Source organism: Tupaia chinensis, unplaced genomic scaffold (assembly GCF_000334495.1).
Source record: "Tupaia chinensis unplaced genomic scaffold, TupChi_1.0 Scaffold000215_1, whole genome shotgun sequence".
Lineage (NCBI taxonomy): Eukaryota > Metazoa > Chordata > Mammalia > Scandentia > Tupaiidae > Tupaia > Tupaia belangeri.
The window spans coordinates 4910009-4930168 of NW_006159690.1; the positions used below are offsets into that span (position 1 = coordinate 4910009).

General features: G+C 40.9%; 1 protein-coding gene across 5 annotated transcripts in view; it reads left to right on the forward strand.

The window, feature by feature from the left end:
- DNAJC6 (DnaJ heat shock protein family (Hsp40) member C6) overlaps positions 1-20160 on the forward strand; it is a 184729-nt gene that overhangs the window by 115364 nt on the left and 49205 nt on the right. For all 5 annotated transcript variants that reach the window (XM_006147541.3, XM_006147539.2, XM_006147540.3 and 2 more), the window contains exons 2-4: positions 10272-10422; positions 11447-11496; positions 11600-11748. In XM_006147541.3, the coding sequence (XP_006147603.1) occupies positions 10289-10422; positions 11447-11496; positions 11600-11748 (333 nt within the window). In that variant the 5' untranslated portion in view covers positions 10272-10288. The remainder of the gene's footprint in view (positions 1-10271; positions 10423-11446; positions 11497-11599; positions 11749-20160) is intronic.

Here is a 20160-nt window from a genome sequence, read left to right on the forward strand (position 1 = left end):
TTTTTTTTGCTATAGGGCACATGCGCTCGCCAGAAAGACAGAGAGAGACAGAGAAACAGAAAGCGAGAAACACTCCCCAGGGGAAGATGGCCACACCGCGATCCCATCTCCTCCATTCTCCTCTTGGGATCTTGGGCACGTATGCACACGCACCTGGCGTGAGTTCAAGCCACCAGGTCTGGGACTCAAACCGTGGATGACTACATGGGAGTTCAGCAACATAGCCATTACTCTAACTGCTGGTCCCAAGTCCCTATTTCTGATAGGGTCTTGTCCTGTTGCAATCCTCCTGCCCCAGCCTCCCAATTAGCTAAGATTACAGGTGTGTGGAATCATGCCCAACGCATTCAGGTTGGTCTGGAATCAAACCCAGACCTCCCCCGTAACCTCTGGCCCTCTAGGCTGTTTGTGACCTATCTTTTTCCCCCTTTAGTCATGTTAGTGTGTACACAAGCACATTGATTGAGAGAGCGAGTGAGAGAGAAAACATCCTACTGTTCTCCGTCCTATCAGGATCCCAGGGGTGTAAACAGACATCCTGCACGTTGCTCCTGGAGCTAGGATTAGAACCCTAGCTGGCCATGGCGGGGGTGGGGGTCCAGCTTCCTCTGCTCAGCACTTAACAGTTGTGCTATGGGGCCAGCCCAGTGTAACACATCTTTTAAGCAGAAAACCAAGTCTCCCATGTAACATCTTTCTCCTCAAAGTCTGCCCTTTTTCCTTGAAGTTTCCCTGGAGTAGGAAAAATGGGGAATGATGTTTAAGCAGTCTTGGAATCTGGAGGCTAAGGCAGTTGGCTTTTCCATGGTATATCTAGCTGTTATCCCTTTGAGATTCAATTCTCTACTTGCTAGAAAGCCAGGAACTGAAAAAGCTCTTTTAAACAAAGACAAGAAAAGCTTTTGCAGTAATGAGACTGGTTCCTTTCCCTCTGCCAAGTGTTACGGAGAAGGAATGGCATTTTCCTAGGACAGGAGCTAAGGGACATCTCTGCAGAGATGCTTTAGTTTCAGGGATTTCTATTCTGCAGTTGTCAAATTTGTAGAATCCAGGACAGGACATCTGTAGCATTATGTCACTTCATCACAGAGGGATATGCCTCAAAGGTGCAAAATAACATGAATGTAAGGGGTCTTCAAAGAGTTCATGGAGAATGCATGTTATGAGTTAATTATGCATAGATTTCAAAAGGTTTGTGCACCAAAATAAACTCATACTTTTATTCCATTTTTTCCCTGAATTTGAATTTTCATTGTATGAGTAAATCCTAATACCAAAGTTCAATTTCTTAGGCATCCCTCACACAGGTTGAGCCTATATGCTGGAATAATAACTCAGTTACAAGAACTGAGTGATAAAGACTGCCCAGAAAGAGGAAGGGTGATATCCTGATTGTTGCCAAGAGTCCTCTGCCATCTCTTCCCTGTTCTCAATCTACTGGATTATCTTTAGTGCACCAGAAATGGAACAGTGACTGTCGTGCTCAGCAACAGGGTCTCCAGTCTTAGCATAAGTCAAATACAGAGAATGTTCCTGGCAAGCCCTTACCTGCTTAAAGATAAAGAGCCACGCAGGCTGCTGGAGGGCTTGTAGGCAGCTTTTGCCTAACTCTGACAGGCTGGGCTGAGAAACTGTTGTGTGATTGTGAGCTGCACTGAATCATGTACGGAGGAGGGAGGTCTCTGCAGCCCTTGGGGAAGGACATACTGAACTTTAATAGCACAGTGCTTGGCTGTTTTAGATAACTTTATTTCTTTTTTTTTTTTTTTTTTTTTTACTGTAGTGTAGTTTTTTTTTTTTTTTTTTTGCTGGAGAGAGAGAGAGAAGAGGAGAAGAGAAGAGAAGAGAAGAGAAGAGAAGAGAAGAGAAGAGAGGAGAAACAATCCCCCAAAGGGGATGGGCACACCAAAATCCCTTCTTCATTCCCCTCTAAGGATTTTGGGCACACAGCACATGAGCCTGTTTTTTTGTTTTGTTTTGTTTTTGAGAAGTTTTTGCTATAGGGCACGTGTGCTCGCCAGAAAGACAGAGAGAGAGAGAGAGAGAGACAGAAAGTGAGAAATCACCCCCCCAGGGGAGATGGCCACGCCACAATCCCTTCTCCTCCATTCTCCTCTCGGGATCTTGGGCACGCATGTACAGACGCCTGGCATGAGTTTAAGCCACCAGATCCAAGACTTGAACCGTGGTTGACTACATGGGAGTCCAGCGATGTAGCCACTATGCCATCTGCTGGTCCCAAGCCTGGTGTGTTTTTTGAGTTGCTGGGTCAGAGAGTCAAACCATACAGTCATCGAAGTGGGATCTGTTCATCTTAACCATCACACCGCCAGCTTGCTAGAGCAAATCTTTAATTATAAAACTAACAGATGTAAATTGTGGATAATTTAGAATATGCAGTTATACAATCAGACCAAAAATGGCTCATCGTTCTTTTACCAATTATATATAATTGTTGTGACTATTTTGAAAATATAGTGGATGAAAGCCTGGAATCTGGAGCAGGTTTCCTGGGAACGAATCCTGGCTTTCTCACTGTGGGACTTGGGCAAATCATAGCTGTGCCTTTGCTTCAGTTTCCTCATCCCCCAAATGGGGATGGCAATGGTATCGCCTTCATAGGGTGGTCGTGAGGATTATGTTACTACATAGAAAATTTAGATCAGTGCCAAGTGCTTAGTGGGCACTTAGTAGGTTTGAGTTGTTATTATTGTTATTTTATATTTATTTTATCTTCAGTTCTTCTCTAAGCTCAAGTGTGTTTTTATTTCATATATTTTTTCTTTTACAAAAAAGGGATTATACTGTCTATAATGCTTTGTAGGCTGTTTATTTTTTATTTAGCCCTTTGTCATGAGCATCTGTAGTCTTTTGTTTTTTTTTTTTTTTTAGGCTGTTGCCATAGGGTGTGTGTGCTCACTAGAGAAAGGTAAAGAGAGACAGAGAGACAGAGAGACAGAGAAAGGAAAAGTGACAAATGACCCCTTGGGGGGATGACCATGCCGTATCCTGTGTCCTCTATTCTCCTCTCAGGATTTTGGGCCTGCACACTCCCCCACTCCTGGTGTGATTTTCAAGTCACTGGGTCTGGGACTCATATGATGGTCGGCCATGTGGGAATCCAGTGCATTAACCTCTGCTGCCCCCATTTGTACCTTTAAGTGAGTTTAATGACTAGATCGGATTATTAGAGATTTTTAAACAATTTCCTTATAATATATAAAACAATATATAAAGTACATTTTTATAACCTCTTGCCATGATAAGCAGTACCTCAACAAACTACATTTTTGGGTAAATGTATGTATGCCATCTTTCTTTGATGTCAGAAGTTAATGGGGGAGCATCCCTTCTTAGGTGTCACCAAGTGGAATCATGTGCAGCCCAGGATGTCATAGACACGTATGAGGGGACTTAAAAATGCTTGAGGAGAAATGGAATTAAAATATGAGTTTATTTTGGTGCAGAAAACATTGAAATCAATTCATAGTTGTTTCATAACACACATGTTCCATGGGGAAAGGGAGTGTGTCTGGGGATAGATCACTGTGCATTATGGACTGTTGAGGGCCAGACTTTTGTCATACTCCCTCCTTTTCCAGAGTACTTCTCATAGTGTTTGTCCATTCCTAACAAATCCATATCATGTTTATGACACGTAAGTATACCTATGTTTTTATATTTCTAATTACGTTAAGACAGTTAAGACCAGACTTAAGATTTGTGCTGGTCCTCCCAATGGTACCTTATTTTCCAAGTAACTATTGAATTACCTAATTTTAAAAAAATGATGTCTGATACAAATAAATGAGTAAACAGGTAACTAAGAGTCCAGTAGGGCACAGAAATATTGTGTTGTTCTATTAGTAAGTACTGTCAGGTTATACGCGTGGTGAGTTCCTGTCACTTGGAGAGGAAGGATGTTGCTTTTAGTCTCCTAGTCATTACGAATCTCAAGGAAAATTTGTTTATTACATCTTTACAAATGACTCAGGGGATGGAGTATGGTTTTCTAGTGTTTGTCTTTGGTGGGCTTAGAACTTCAAATGACAAGACTTTGGGCCAGCAGGTGATGTGGTAGTTAGTGCGCTGGACTCCCACGTGGGGGTCTGCAGTTTGAGTCCTGGACCTGGCGGCTTACTTTCTCAGTTTCCCTTTCTCTCTCTCTCTGTCTCTCTCTGGTGAGCATGTATGCCCTGTACCAAATGAAAAACTGATAGTAATAAATAAAATTAAATAAATAATTCTTTTTAAAAAAGGATAAGACATCATGGAACATGAGTCTGCTTGGAACCTTAGAGGTAGAGACTAGACCTTTCTCTTTGGATGCTATGTTCATGCTCTGTCAACTCTGGCCCCCACAGCCCTACTCTCAGAGAGCCTTAAATCTCTGATGGCTCGTTAGTAAGCTCTGGAAGTGTTCTTTGTACTGTGTGTCATTTTAGTCAAAACATCTACAAAGTTTTCAGAGGTGGTAAGTTTGCATTCCTAATTCCTAAGAGTTCAACCCTCTGGTGCAGGAGTTGGAAGACATTTCCTATAAAGGACCAGAAAGTAAATACTTTAAACTTCGTGGGCCATCGGGTCTATGCCACACTTAGCTCTGCCATTGTAACATGAAAACAGCCATAGATAATATGTATATGAGTAAGTATAGTTGTATTTTAATAAAACTTTTCTTATAGACACTGAAACTCGACCTTCATGGAATGAAGCATCATTTTTCTCTTGACATTTTCCAGTCATTTAAAAATGTACAGGCCATTGTTATTTTACAGACTGTACAAAAAAACAGGCAGGAGACCAGGTCTAGTCCACGGACCAAGTATTCGTTAACCACTGATCTGCTGTGGTCATTGTTTTTTTTGTTTTTTTTTTTGTACCTGTCAGTTTCAGGCTGTATCATTTCCCTCTGTTGTGTCATCTTTCTGAAACCTTTTCTACCTTTTCTGTCAACTAGTTGAGGCTGAAATATCCTTTGCAGAATCTGTGATTTTGGTACTTGGGCAGTTCATCTGGGAAAACAGAATGAACCTGAAAGGAACCATCTGGCAAATTGGGCAACATCCCTCTTCTCTCTTTATGTGTGTGTGTGTGTGTGTGTGTGTGTCCTGGCTAGTTCGACATATAGTTTGGGTATGTGGAGTTAACAGTTTGACTCTGGAAAGATGTTCTGCGTTCTGTAGACTTTCAAGGCTTTCATTAACAGAGCGTGCACCCTGAATAATGGGGAGAATCGGATTTTAAGGTACTCAAGGATATTTATAACTTTTAATAGGTGGTTGTCTCAGAACTCTGTTCCAACATGAAACTGAGAGTTGGAGAGATGTCTAGGTAATCAGTCTGCTGTCATCTCTTAGAACAATCATGTATCAAAAGGATGCTCAGGCTGAACTATCACAGTAACTTGTAAACAGGGGAATCTAAACATTTTATGCTGCTTTAGGCTCACTATATTTAAAATGAAAACATGATACAGATTTTTTACATGGGGGCTAGGGTGTTTTTAAAGAGAAATAATGTGTCTGATTTCAAGGAAACAATACAAGAGAATGTTCTCAGATTTGGACCACTCTCCCCTGTCTGTGGAGCTGCACCCCCAGTTCCTGGCATTCTACTAGGGGCTGTGAAGCAGAAGGGAGTGACAGAGGCTTGGGCTCCTACGTAGTGAGATTGGTTTGGTTGATCTGACAGATGCAATGATTTACGAGGTGCTCATTGCAGGGGCATCTGTTGCCAAGAGTAGCCAGATGACAGGCACATGGCGGGAGGTGAGGGAGAGCAATGAATCGGAGTGGGGAGTGGTGCAGAGGCAGGAAAGGACTGTCCTGATTATGGTTGTCAGAATGTGAGCTGATGTGAAGCATGACATGGTAGATCAGCATGGGCTTTGCAATTGCACAGACTTGGGCTTCAATCATTGGTTGTTCATTTGTTAGCTGGGATCCTAAATGAGTCACTTCCCTTCTTTGAGCCTCCCTTTCATCACCTATAAAATGGAGATAGTAAACACTTTTCTGCTTTCCAAATGCATGAGCCTCTACTATCGGAAAGGTCCAAGCAGAGCTTCTGTTGTATAGGAGAGCTCAGTAAGTGGTTGACAGTATTACTGTGAGTCCATGTGTTCATTCATTCATTTATTCAGCATTGACTATTCTTATTCTTTTTTTTTTTTTTTGTAGAGGTTTTTCACTATAGGGCGCGTGTGCTTGCCAGACAGACAGAGAGAGACATAGAGACAGAAAGCGAGAAATCACCCCCTAGGGGGGATGGTCACGCTGCAATCCCTTCTCCTCCATTCTCCTCTTGGGATCTTGGGCACGCACGCACACGTGCCCGGCATGAGTTTTAAGCCACTGGGTCCGGGACGCGAACCGCGGTCAACTACATGGGAGTCCAGCGACATAGCCATTACACTAACTACTGGTTCCCGACTATTCTTATTCTTCATTTTCAAGTAGATGCCTAATGGTGACTTAGACATCAGTAAATCTTGTGCTCAGGATGGAAGAACAGACAACATGTGTATGAGCATCTAAATGGCCTGTGGGAGGGTAGCAGATACCTGGAATACGACTTAGAAAACAACTGCCTTGGCCCAGTTGTGGTAATGCACAGGTAGTACCACTGTTTGGGAGACTGGAAGCCACATGGAAGGCCCAGGTTTGGTTCCCCAGGCCAACCTGAACATGCCATGCACTGTTGCACATATCTATAATCCTGGCTAATTGGGAGGCTGGGACGGGAGAATCAAAACACAGTGAAACCCTTTCAGAAATATCTGTCTCTTTCTTCCTTCCCCTCACCTCTTCTCTTTTTTTTCTCTCTCATAAAGAGTAAAAAAAAAAAAAAAAAAAAAATTGCCTGACGAATAAATAAAATAAAAGATACTCGGGACTAGCAGATGGTGTAATGGTTACATAGCTGGATTCCCATGTAGCTGACTGCGGTTCGAGTCCCAGACCTGGTGGCTTAAACTCATGCTGGTGCGTGTGCGTGTGTGCCTGAGATCCTGAGAGGAGAATGGAGGAGAAGAGATCGCAGTATGGTCATCCCCCCTAGGGGGTGATTTCTCAATTTCTGTCTCTCTGTCTTTCCAGCAAGCGTATGTGCCCTATAGCAAAAACCTCTCAAAAATAAAAATAAAATAAAATAAAAGCTACTCTACCTCACTAATAATTAGGGAAATAACAAAATAAGACCAAAATGCTGTATAGATTCATACTTACCAAATTGGTAAGCACTTTAAGGTCTGATAATATCAAGTATGAAGGAAAATGCAGAGTGAGGGATCTACTATGTACTACTTGTAGGAATTTAAACTGATGTGAGTATTTTGGAAAATGATTTGTCAGTATCTAGAACTGTGAAGATGTGCATACCTTACCTCCTAGCAAGTTCCAGTCCTAGGTATAACCTAGAGGAAATCTCCCAGGTACAGTCAAGGTGATATGCTCTTACCACATTATTATAGCACATAACCTAAGTGCCCATCCGGGGGGTAACTGATACACATGTAGTGAGCTCAGTTAGATTTAGTCTCAGCATAGATGAATTTGGACAATGGCAACAGAAAAATCCAAATAGAAAACCCTTATGTACAGCCTCAAACATGGAAAATAATATTGATATATCGCTTATGAGGGGCCACATAGTGACCCACTGGTAAAACATGATGCTCTTCAAGGCGGTCCTACATTGGGAGGTTCCTGGTTCAGGTCCAGAGACTTCCCTGAGTGTGCTGGGCACATGTGTGCTTATGATCCAGCGCTGACTGAAAGCTGGGTTGACTGTGTCATACAATCAAGGTGATATGTTCCTACCACATTATTATAGCACTCCTGTTGGGAGTCCTCTCTCTCTCTCTCTTTCTCTCTTTGTCTGTCTTGTTCATGGAAGAAATAAATAAAACTTAAAAATACCTAGATTGCTTTGGCTACCAACATATATAATAAACATTTGAAGAAATTAATTGGAATGATAGATGTAACATTCAGTATGGCATTAGGAGAAGGAAGAGAGATGTGATTGGAAGGGTTGTGTAGTGTTCGAATCCCAACTCTGCCATTTGCTCACCAGCTTGCGTTCTCTTAGACAAAGTTCTTAACTTCTATGCCTCAGTTTTCTGCTCTGTAAAATGAGAACAATAATATCAACTTGCTAAAGCTGGTATGAGGATGAAATAAGTGAAATAAATAAAATTCTTAGAATAATACCTAGCACATAGTAAGTGCTATATATGTATTAGTAATTATAGTTCCTAGTTCCTATAACATGAGCAATTTTATTATTCTTAATTAAAAAAATAAACATTTTAATTAAAAAATACATGTCCTTTGCCATCTTATATCTGAAAAGTAAAGAAAGATGAAGAACATTATCAACATAGGAATTGCAGGGATTGGTATAATGGAGTAGCTACACTCTGTTGACCCTAGTTATATTAGGTATTATGCTAACAGCCTTTTATGTACTCATTTAATCTTTTCCTCTGAAGTAGGCACTATTTTTATCCCTATTTTACAGAAGGGAAGAAAGAGGCTTAGAAAGACTGGCTTCCCAACGTCACACTGCTAGGATTAGCCAGGCTGGGCCAGAACCCAGGTGAGAAGCACTGCCTGGCTTCGCAGCCTGCCCTGGCGTTGTTTTCGTTAGTCTCCTTTGCACAGATTCCTGTTTCCTTTCTGTATCAGTCTTTATAGGCTTGGTCGTGCTATGGTACTGCACACTTCCAGAATGTTGGTGGCTTCTAATAGCAAAGGGGCACTTTTCACTCATGCTAAACATGCATTAAAGGTAGCTGGGAGTGCTGCTACAGAGCTCTTTAGTGTGGGACGCAAGAGTCAGCGCCAGTCTTTATGGCAGAGAGAGAGAGAACGAGAGAGCGAGAGAGCAAGAGAGTATGAGAATGAATGACGTATGGTGGGTTTCACACTAACAGTTAACTGTTAAATCCTAGAAGTGATAGACAAGAGTGGTGGCTTTCAACCTGGGGTAATTTTGCCTCCCAGGGTACTTTTGCCAATGTCTGGAGACATTTTAGGTTGTCACAACTCAGGGTTGATGAGGGGTGTCAGGAGCAGGTGCTACTGGCATCTAGTGAATAGACTCCAGGAATCCTATTAAATACCCTTCAGTGCATAGGACAGTGCCTCTCTCTCTCTCTCTACACACACACACACACCCACACACACACACACACACACACTCCAAATAAGTATTTGACCCCAAACATTAGCATTGCCGAGGTTGAGAAATCCTAGGCTAGAGCTAACCACAAGGGGCCAGAAAATACAACTTCATGACGCTGTAAGGGAAGAGAACCTGAAATATTTGGCAGATAATACTAATGACCACCATGTATCCTTAGGCCTAAAAGCTCTTATAAACGCCCTTCAAGGGATATTTTCTATGGTGGAAATGAGCTATTGCTTTGAGGGTCAGCCATGGAATGCAGCTTCTAACTCAGGCAACTCCACTAAAAGGCAGAGTTCTCTGGACTCAGGGAACTGATGGCTGCCCTTCCTGGGCAGTTTCTCTGCAGCAGCAGTGGTTCAGAAAGAGTATAATCCAGACCACATATGTAGTTTAAAGTTTTCTGGCATCCACAGTAAAAAAGTAAACAGGAACAGGTAAAATTATTTTTTTGAAAGAATTCTTATTTTAAGTTTACTTATTATTATATATTTTTAAATTTTGCTATAGGGCATATGTGCTCACCAGAGAGAGACAGAGGGAAAGTGAGAAAGCAAACCATCCAGTCGAGGGTTTGAACCATGGTCAGTAATGTGAGACTCCGCCATGCCACCTGTTGGCCCCTGGTAAAATTAATTTTAATAGTACAGTTTGTTTAGTTCAATATATCTAAGCATATCATCAATATAGGATGTTGAGATATTTTACATTCTTTTTTCTTTTTGCCTTTTTTTTTGCACCAAGCTTTTGAAATCTGTTGTGCATTTTATACTTCCAGTACATCTCAGTTTGGACTAGCCATATTTTGTGTTCGGTTGGCACATGTGGCTGTGGCTGTAGAATTGGACAGTGCAGCTCTGGAGGTGTCTGTTCCTGGAACTCAGTCGGGGACATACCTTGGTCTCCTTTGTGGACCAGCAGCATTGCAGTCACTGAAAGTCAAAATGTTCTGACTATCTTCCGGGAATATCTGTTTCAGACTCCCAAAGATGGCCCATGTATGTTTTAGGAATGAAGAAGGGTGGGTTTTTAGCATAGAATATGCCATCACCTCCTTTCCTGTTTTTCCTTGGCAGGTGCCTCATCTCCAGACATGGAGCCCAGCTATGGGGGAGGCCTCTTTGACATGGTGAAAGGAGGTGCAGGAAGGCTCTTCAGTAACCTAAAGGACAATTTGAAAGACACCCTCAAAGACACATCTTCCAGAGTCATACAATCCGTCACCAGGTATGCACATTGTTCCTTGTTGAATTTGTGTACCCCTGCGGTTCCAAAGGATCCGGTTTGCCTGCAGACTGCTTGTCTGTCTTAAAGAATATCAATTTTGTGATCTAATTTTATGGGATCTGGTCTACTGAGGCATGTCACTGAAACAATGAAGTTGAGTCCTTTAGAAGGTCCAAGTGCGGACTGGGAGGACTCCGCTCATTGGTATGTTATAGTGTTTGCCTTTCCTGGCTTCAGAGTCAAACATCATGGATTCTAATGCAGTACCTGTCCTTGTTAACCAGGTGACCTAAGACAAGTTAATTAACCTATGTGAACTTTACTTTTACAACCTGAGGGTGTTTGTATTTTGGGGAGATTTGAGGAATAAATGAGATAACGCATATGTAGTCTGAATAAGTAATACATATGGATTGTAATTAAAACAGCTTTGGTTTTGTACTTTACTAGCCCTTTAAGATTTATTTAGTGGGAGAAATTTTTCACTCTAACACTGTATGAAACGTCTTACAAGTGACCATGTAAATGATTTTTTTATTCTTAGGTCTTAGAAAATTCTAGGGACACCTTAGGTTATAAGGTATAGTTTCGAAGCATAAACTCTAATGTCGAGTAATCAACATTTTAATCTTTGGTTTAAATATATCCTTACCTCCATTTTCCAATGAACAGAAAAAGGGTGTCATTTGTTCTTTCTTGGCTACTTATTTCCCTGCCTTAGCTGCTTACAATAATGGGAGATATTTGACCATAGGTAGAGAATGGAATGGTCATTGTTAATAAATAAGCAGTGTCTTCTATTCTAGAGTGATTCTGTTCATGAAGCAGTATCTACAAGGACATTGGGAGGCAGCAGTAGGAGTGGTGTGTTTATACCCCTGAGGGTGTGGGTTGTCTTCACAAGGCTTCCTTGTTAGAAAGAAGGGATTGAGGGGAGCCAAAAGATGCCCACAGGGCAGAAGTGTTCCAGTTTATGGCCTGCAAGTGACTGACTCATGAGTCCCCTTTCCTGTCTTGCTTTTAGCTACACAAAGGGAGATTTAGACTTCACGTATGTGACCTCCAGAATTATTGGTAAGTCTCCTGTGTTTATTACCTGCTCCTTGGCTCACCTTTCAGTTGATGCCCATTGTGACAGCGACCAGTTTAACCTGTTTCTTCCTGTGACCTCTCCTAGTGATGTCCTTTCCTCTGGACAATGTTGACATAGGATTCAGGAATCAGGTTGATGATATTCGAAGCTTTTTGGATTCCAGACATCTTGACCACTACACAGTGTACAATCTGTCACCCAAGTCTTATCGAACTGCCAAATTTCACAGCCGGGTAAGGAATTTTAGTGCCAAAATTGCCCTGTGGAGGACACAGTGGTATTTTTCCTCTTAACAGATATTCTCAAAGCTTTTGTCATTCAGTACATGAAGCTACAAAACTGTACACTCTGGACACTTCTGTCCAGAAAATATTTATTCAGCTGTTACAAGATATTCTGAAGACTTTTCTTGGGTGAGGGAAGATATTTGCTTAAAAGTATATCTGTCAATGAAAAATATTTAGGTTGGGGTCTCAATGATCAATTGGTGACTAGTTGTTCTTGGGAATATTGCTTATGAGGTTCAAGTTGGAAATTGAACTACTATGTGGGGCAGTTGGCTATCTTGATGCCATAACCCTAACTATACTATTAACCCTTCCTTATTAATGCACAGACAGCGAGATAAGGCCATGTGGCCAGACCAGCACAGACACACCGGAAGTAATGAAAACATATCACTGTCATTCAGTCATGGTGCCCCTTCAGAAGTGAAGGAAAGCATATAAACAGTCTACACTGTAGGTTTGGTAACACTATTACTAATATGAATAACAGAGAGAGTAGCAGTCATCATTTACAGAGCATTTACATAAAAAGAGGAAGTTTACATGTAGTACCCCATTTAATTCTTCCATCAGCCCTCTAAGGTAGATTGAGAAACTGAGGAACAGGGAGGGAATACAACTTTCCCAAGACCACACTAGTAGGTGACTTAAGAATATATTCATAACTATTATCCTGGATTGACAGAATTACTTGTAAAAGCTGGATTATCCTTTTAAGGAGCTTTTTGAATGAGGCAGAGGAATATTTCTAGTTTTTGGCTGGTGAAGGAACCCTGAGAGCTTGCCTAGATTTGAATCAGATGGCGAGCCTGATATTTCTGGTCACTGAATTTTTTATTTACTCACACATTTTCTCTCTCAAGAATATCTTCAAATATTTTTTTCTGTAATTGCCAGAGGGCATGTCTGCTCACCAGGGAAAGGGAGAGGGAGAGGGAGAGAGAGAGAGATAGAGAGAGAGTGAGTGAGTGAGAGAATGTGAGAGAGGTACAAAGCACCCACCAGTGGGGGGTGATTATGCCACAACCCCTTCTCCATTGCTCCGTCCTGCTGGGATTTTGTATACATGTGCACAGACACCTGGTATGTGATTCAGGCCTACAGGGCTTTGATTTGAGCGGCACTTGGCCATGTGCGATCTGATTCCAGTGCTCTGCACCCAACTTCTGTGCCATAGGAGAAGCCATCTTCTAATATTTTAGACTGAGCATTTAGATACGATGGGTTCTGCAGCTTTATCTGGGTCTTTTAACACCTTGAAAGAGCTTTCTACACTTAGGCCCTTTAAATGAAACTTGATTTCTGATACGCACTATTAGGGATGACGCCAGTGTTGTGTATCTAGGGTCTCAGCTTTGATGCTAGAACACATTTTACTCCAAATCTCAGTTACCATTGATAGTCTCTAGGCCTCAGTTTCCAGATCTGTAAATACACAAGAAGGTTGGTCTGTATGCTAAGATTCTTTCCCAACCTAAAGTTCATTAAGATAGGGGAGAGTTTTGTTTTGTTGGTGCATGCTGAAAAATGTTTCAAAACTTATGTGCATCAGAAGCACCAGAAGACTTCTTAAACACAGATTTGTGATTCAATAAAATGAAATGGAATGAGAATTTTTGTTTCCCATAGGATACTAGAGAGAGAGAGAGACAAAGAGAGGGGAAGTGAGAAATGACCCCTCAGAAGGGAATGACTATGCCGCAATCCCTTCTCCATTCTCTGCTCAGGATTTTGTACACACATGCACGTGTGACCAGTGTGTTTTTAAGTCTCTAGGTTTGAGATTCAAACCATGTAATCAGCCATGTGGGATCCAACCACCTTAACCACTGTAAACCTGCTAGCTCAAAAATCTCCATTTCTTTTTTCTTTTCTTTCTTTTCTTTTTTCTTTTCTTTTCTTTTCTTTTCTTTTCTTTTCTTTTCTTTTCTTTTCTTTTCTTTTCTTTTCTTTTCTTTTCTTTTCTTTTCTTTTCTTTTCTTTTCTTTTCTTTTCTTTTCTTTTCTTTTCTTTTCTTTTCTTTTCTTTTCTTTTCTTTTCCTTTCTTTTTCTTCTTTTCTTTCCTTTTTCCTTTCTTTCTTTCTTTCTTTCTTTCTTTCTTTCTTTCTTTCTTTCTTTCTTTCTTTCTTTCTTTCTTCTTCTTCTTTTTTGTTTTTTTTAAGAGGTTTTGCCTTAGGGCTCATGCACTTGATGGAGAGAGAGACAGACACAGTGAAAGGGAAAGTGAAAAATCACCCCCTTCCTGAGAGAGATGGTCACACTGCAGTCCTTTCTCCTCCATTTTCCTCCTGGGATCTTGGGCATGCACACACATGCGCCCAGTGTGATTTTAAAGCCACTGGGTCCTGGACTTGAATCATGGTTGGCCATGTGTGAATCCAGTGACATAACTGCTATGCCATCTGCTGATCCTGAGAATCCACATTTCTAGCCACTTCTTGGGTGCTGCTTCTGCTGTTGTTGTGGGGACCACTCTTTGAAAAGCACTGATAAAACCATTCTGAAGTTTGATCTAAATGGCCATTCTATAATGGAGATTTAAGTGCAGCTCTTTAAGCCCCCCCCCCTCCGCCAATAAACTGACCTTTCAACTCTTACTCCATCATTATCTAATACAGAGCACATGAATTAGTGGTAAACAAAAATGTGGGTAGATATTCTAACTCCATGATAATCTTTTGGATTGATTGTTTTCCTTTGGAGACTAAGTCGGGGTCATCATTTTTATAAGTTGAGAACTGAGGAGCATCCTACATTGTATTTTATAGAAATTTTGTTTGATTTTGAAAGAGCTGTGATGGTCTGGAATATTTTCCCTCTGGAGGTAAATGAAGATATACTGTTATTATAGAAACATTCATACACATGAAGTCTCTTTGCATAGCATTGAAAAAAAGCAATTTCTATAATGACACCTTTAAAGAAAGGCATCGATTAATGTAACCAAATTTTGTGACTGGACTTAACAGTTTACCAATGAACAGTAATTCCTGGTCTGCTCTCACTTGCCCTAGAAGAGAAAAGAACATGTTTATGTCAATACTCAAAACATTGCCTGGCATGTCTAACAAATGTTTCTTAAAAGAATAAATGTGGGGCCAGCAGGTGGCGTGGTGGTTAAGGTGCTGAATCCCACATGGCCATCTCCATGGTTGGAGTTACAGATCTAGTGGCCTGAAAAACATGCCAGGTGTTTGTGCCTGTGTCCAAAATCCCAAGAGGAGATTGGAGGAGGAGAGATTGTAGCATGACTATCCACCTTGGGGGTTGATTTCTCAGTTTCCTTGTCTCTCTGTGTCTCTTTCTGGTGAGTGCACACACCCTTTAGCAAAAAATCTGAAAAAACAAAAATGAGCAAATAAACAAAAAGAATGAATGTGTAGGCCAGCCCTGTAGTCTCGTGGTTAAGAGAGCTGTATACCAACGTGATTGACCACATTTCGAATTCTGGCCTCAGTGGTTTGAAAAACATGCTGGCATATGTGTGCATGTACCCTGACAGGACAGAGAAATAGAAGAGAAGGGATTGTGGCGTGACTATGCCCCATTGGGGGATGCTTTCTCTTCCTGTCTGTCTCTTTCTGGAAAACACATACACCCCGCTGACAGTTTAAAAAAATGGGACCAGCAGATGGCATAATGGTTATGTCATTGGACTCCCACATTGTGGACTGCTGTTTGAGTCCCAGATCCAGTGGCTAAGCATGTGTGCATGCATGCCCAAAATCCCAAGAAGAGAGTGGAGGAGAAGGGATTGTAGCGTGGCCATCCTCCCCGGGTGGGTGATTTCTCACTTTCTGTATCTGGTGAGTGCATGCTCCCTATAGCAAAAGTCTCTCTCTAAAAAAATAATAAATAATAATGAATATATCAAGAATATATTAAATAGCATAGGTATAAAATAGATTTTTTTTTGTACTCAAGATTGCTTAATACAAATCATTCTAAAGGCAAATGCAAACTCTGCTTACTATACCTGCTGAGGGAGTTCAGTGAAGAGAGACAACAGTGATGCCTGGGCCTAAAGACATGAGCAAGGCTTCTATAGGTGAAAGGGGCAAGGTCTTTTTTTGTTTATGCAAATTTTAGAATGTGTCTTATGAGTATCTTCATGATCTGGCCTCTAGCTGTCTCCTTAGCTTCGTCTTTTACTATTCTTTGTTGCAAAACAAAACAGAAACCTGCTCCACATACACATAGGCATGCACACATGCAAGTACTGTCTCTGTATGAACTGCTGCTTCCATCTAAAAAGCCATCTGCACCCAGTTCACTTCTTTGTTAGCCTAAGTTTACTAAGGGGATTTCCATTTACCACAAGGCTTTTCCGATTCTTTTTACTAAAACACAAAATTGCACTACATTTTTGCCTTTCCCAGATAGCCTCAGAACTTGACTGATTGGAACTGAACCCTGTGACTTGTCCCCCCTCTACCCTTAGTTGCATGGCAGGATGACAATCCTAAGGCTTAGTATTTTCATCTTAGCTCAGTTTTTAACTTGGCTGCATCTCATGTCAAACTAGACCATTTGTCTCCCCAACACTAACGCTGGGAATCGATATGCATGTCATTGTTACATTGCTTAGAAAAGTATTTTTGGTTTCCACCTTTTAGTCTATGAGGACTAGAAACATTTCTTCCTCCTTCCAGTTCAGTAAAATGCTAGGTCTGCACCTAAACCTTAGTTTAATAAATTTACTTATCAGTGTTGTCTGTAAATACCTGTGTTGGGAAAGACTAGACTTGAGCCTGGCTGAACCAGGGAGTCTAGCTCTGTCTACATTGTCTATTTCAGTGCCTTGAAACCTGAACTCAGCCACTTTACATTTTGATTATGTGATTGTTTGTATATTTGATGATGCAGGTGGTGGTGACAGAGATAGGCTGTTTCCAGGGAGATTTACTTTGCTCAGGGTTGGTGTTCTGTGTTTTCATTAGCTTTTATGCGTAGAAGCCAATTGGGCTGACAGAGATTATATGAAATGATCACAGAGCAGCTTCCTTAGTATTTGCATAAATAACAGGATGTTAAAGTAGGACTCTCTGTTTAGTGTCAGATTAGCAGAAGTTCTAACTTCAGACAATACATGGAAGATAACCCCATAATCAAAGTGAGTCGCTAGAGGGGCCAGCAGGTGGCATGAAGGTTAAGGCATGGGATCTCATATGACTGAGTCCATGGCTCAATTCTCAGACCTAGTAGCTTGAAAAACACACTGGGCGCATGTACTTGCACACCCAAAATCCTGAGAGAAGAATGGAAGAGAGGGGATTGCATGGTTATCCTCTCCCCGGGTGTGTATGTGTGTGTGTGACTTTTCACTTTCTCTCTTTCTCTTGCTCTCTGTCTCCCTCTCTCTCTGTCTCTGGTGAGCATACACGCCCAACAGCAAAACCTAAAAAAAAGGAAAAGTGAGATGAGGTGTTAGAATTTCTATTCTGAACTGTAAAGGAGAGAATGAATGTCAGTTTTGTACTCTTTGTAGTCAATATCCACTTGGAGGCCATAAATGTACCAATATGACAGTGAAGTCCTGAGGGGCATCATCTAAGCCAGTTGTTTTTAATCTGAGTTAAAAAGACTCATGGATCTACTGAGTGTTTAGATCCATTTTTGGACTTCGGAGAGTTTATCATCTGCTTCCACTCCTTTAATGTTAATTACTGCAGTAAAATATTCAGAATATAAATTTACTGTTCTCAGCATTCATAAGTGTACAGTTCAGTGGCGTTAAGCTCATTCACGATGTTGTGTACCCATCACCACCATCTAGGCTCCAACCTACATCATCTCCAACATGAGTGCCATACCCATCCACTCTGTGTCTGTGCCCATATACACCGGTGCAGTTTCTGCCCAGAGCTTATAGTCACGTGCCAGAATCTAACCACTGCTTTGCACATTTCTTGGCACTGCTACTGATAATAAATGGAAAACTACCAGGATGAGTAGACACCAAGTCCAACCAGGTTCTGAAGTTCTTATGTTCTGATTAATGCTATTTCAATGCCACTTTGCCTTCTCCATCTGCCCCACCAGGAAGGACAGGATGATAGAGGAGGCCTGTGAGTAGTCTGGAAGCCAGGAGTCCAGCTAGTTCTTGTAGGCTCTTCCTTCATGGTCACTATTTCTAAACCACATAATCTTACAGGATTTTTTTTCCCTTTGGCAACAACTTGATTTTTGGAAAATGTACTACCAATTTGGACTTCTTAAAGGGCTTATTATTGAAGGTCAATATTTCCCCTACTTCGCCTTCCACAGTTTATTAAAAAGTTCACCCTAGCTTCTAATTGTTTCTGCTTTGGTTTGACACTGTAGAGTGGGTTTCCTGTAATGGAGTATTTATAGCTCCTGTCACCATGGCTGGATGTCAGGATAAAATAATAGGGTAGGAAAATAATTTTTGCTTTCAGACCCCTGAGGACCAGGAGCCACAGATTCAAGTTATGTAACCTGTGAACTGAATATCTTCCCCTTGATAAAGTACAACCATCACTTGAAGTTGTGACCATTATTGTTGGTCAATAATCAATCATTGGACAGCATAATATAATGGAGTGTACACTGATTTTTGTAATTTCTAAATATAGATGAAATTATATAATAAACACAAATTTTAAACTTTAAAAATTACCCTAGGTTCACACTCAGCTATTCCTTTTCCTGGGCAAATCACTTTACTTTTCCTTGGGCTCAAATTTTCTCTTTGTCAAGTGGGGTGAACAATGAGTGTCCCTAGCGTACAAGTACTTTTAGAAAAGTTTGCTAGAAGTTTGTTGCAGAGGGTAGATCTGATAGCACTGTCTGGCTCACAGTCAGCATTCAGTAAGTGATAGCAATAATTCATGTTGGCAGTGATGAAACGCTACAATAAATGATTGAAATCTCTCAGGCTTTTAAAAATGGTCTGAGATTCTTGAAACACTAGGTATGAGACCTCCATCTGGGACTCCATAGCACCTTTTTTTCTTATCCTCAGCAGTGCATTGCTCCTGCCGCCCTGTCCGTGCTGGGCAATGGAGAGATGCAAATTGAATGACATCAGCCCTGACGATGTTTTGGTCTCTTGTCCCTCTGGGTGTATCAGGGCAGCCTTGTAATCCACACGGTATTCTGTGATGTTCAGTGACTCTAGAAAGTTCTTAGGGAGATTGGAAATGGTATCATGAAGTGACACATACCCAAGGATCATGTTTATTATGTGAAGCTGTGACCCTAAGAGAGCTATAAAAATAGCTTGCAGTGATTGAATTCCTTTTGAATTGTTTTGTTTTTGTTTATGCCTTAATGTTTTTCCCCCTTTAGACAGAGCACATGTTTTTTTTTTTTAAATTCTAATTGTAGGTTTGCTTAATAGTGTATAATTATATACCAAGTAAACATATAATTATGGAATACTTTAAATTAATATTATTTACTTGATTGAGTTCATTATTCTGGAGCTATTTGCCTATTGTGTTTAGAATAATTTAGCTAACTTTTAGTTGAGTCTCATTACAAATTTTGGCATTTAGAGAGTGTGTGTGTGTATGTATAGATAACATACACTTTTTAAAGCCTTTAAAAATATTGCCTGGGGAAACAAATTTCTTGTACTTTCACTCTGCTGCAATCTAAACAACAGCAGCAAAAAAACCCAAAATTGATTCATTTGTTCATTCCTCCAGCTATTGTGCATGGAGGCAAGTCTTAATACAAAAAGAAAATGTCCAATGGGGTTCCTTCCTTTATTCTTTTTAAAGAGAGGTGTCTTTTTTTTTTTTTTTGTCATAGGATGCATGCACTCACTGGGAGACAGAGACAGAGAGAAAGAAATGAGTACTCACCCCGCAGGGTGTATGGCCATTATGGCCATGCTGCAATCCCTTCTCCTCTATTCTCTTCTTGGGATTTTGAACACATGCACATACACACACACAGACACACACACACACACACACACACGCCTGGCATGAGTTTCAAGCTGCCAGGTCTGGGACATGAACTTGGTAGACCATGTGAGAATCCAGCAACGTCTGCACCCTAGACACTGTAGTTATGAAAATGAGTACGTTATGGTCCCTTCTCATGGAGCTCAGTGCCCAGAAGGGGAGACAAATGTAGACTGTCAATTCAGTGCAGCTTGACAATAAGCTAGCACTTACTGTGTTTACGTTGTGCCACTTAATTCTCATCACAGACTTACAGTGCCTGTTTATACTTTATACACAAGGAATTAAGGCTTGGAGAAGTTGGTAATGACTAGTCTTTCTGTTGTTACATGTTAAAAGAATCATCAGAGACAAGACAGAACTTGAACTAAGATTTTGAAGGATGAAAAGAAATTTACAAAGGAAGAAAAACACCGCAGAT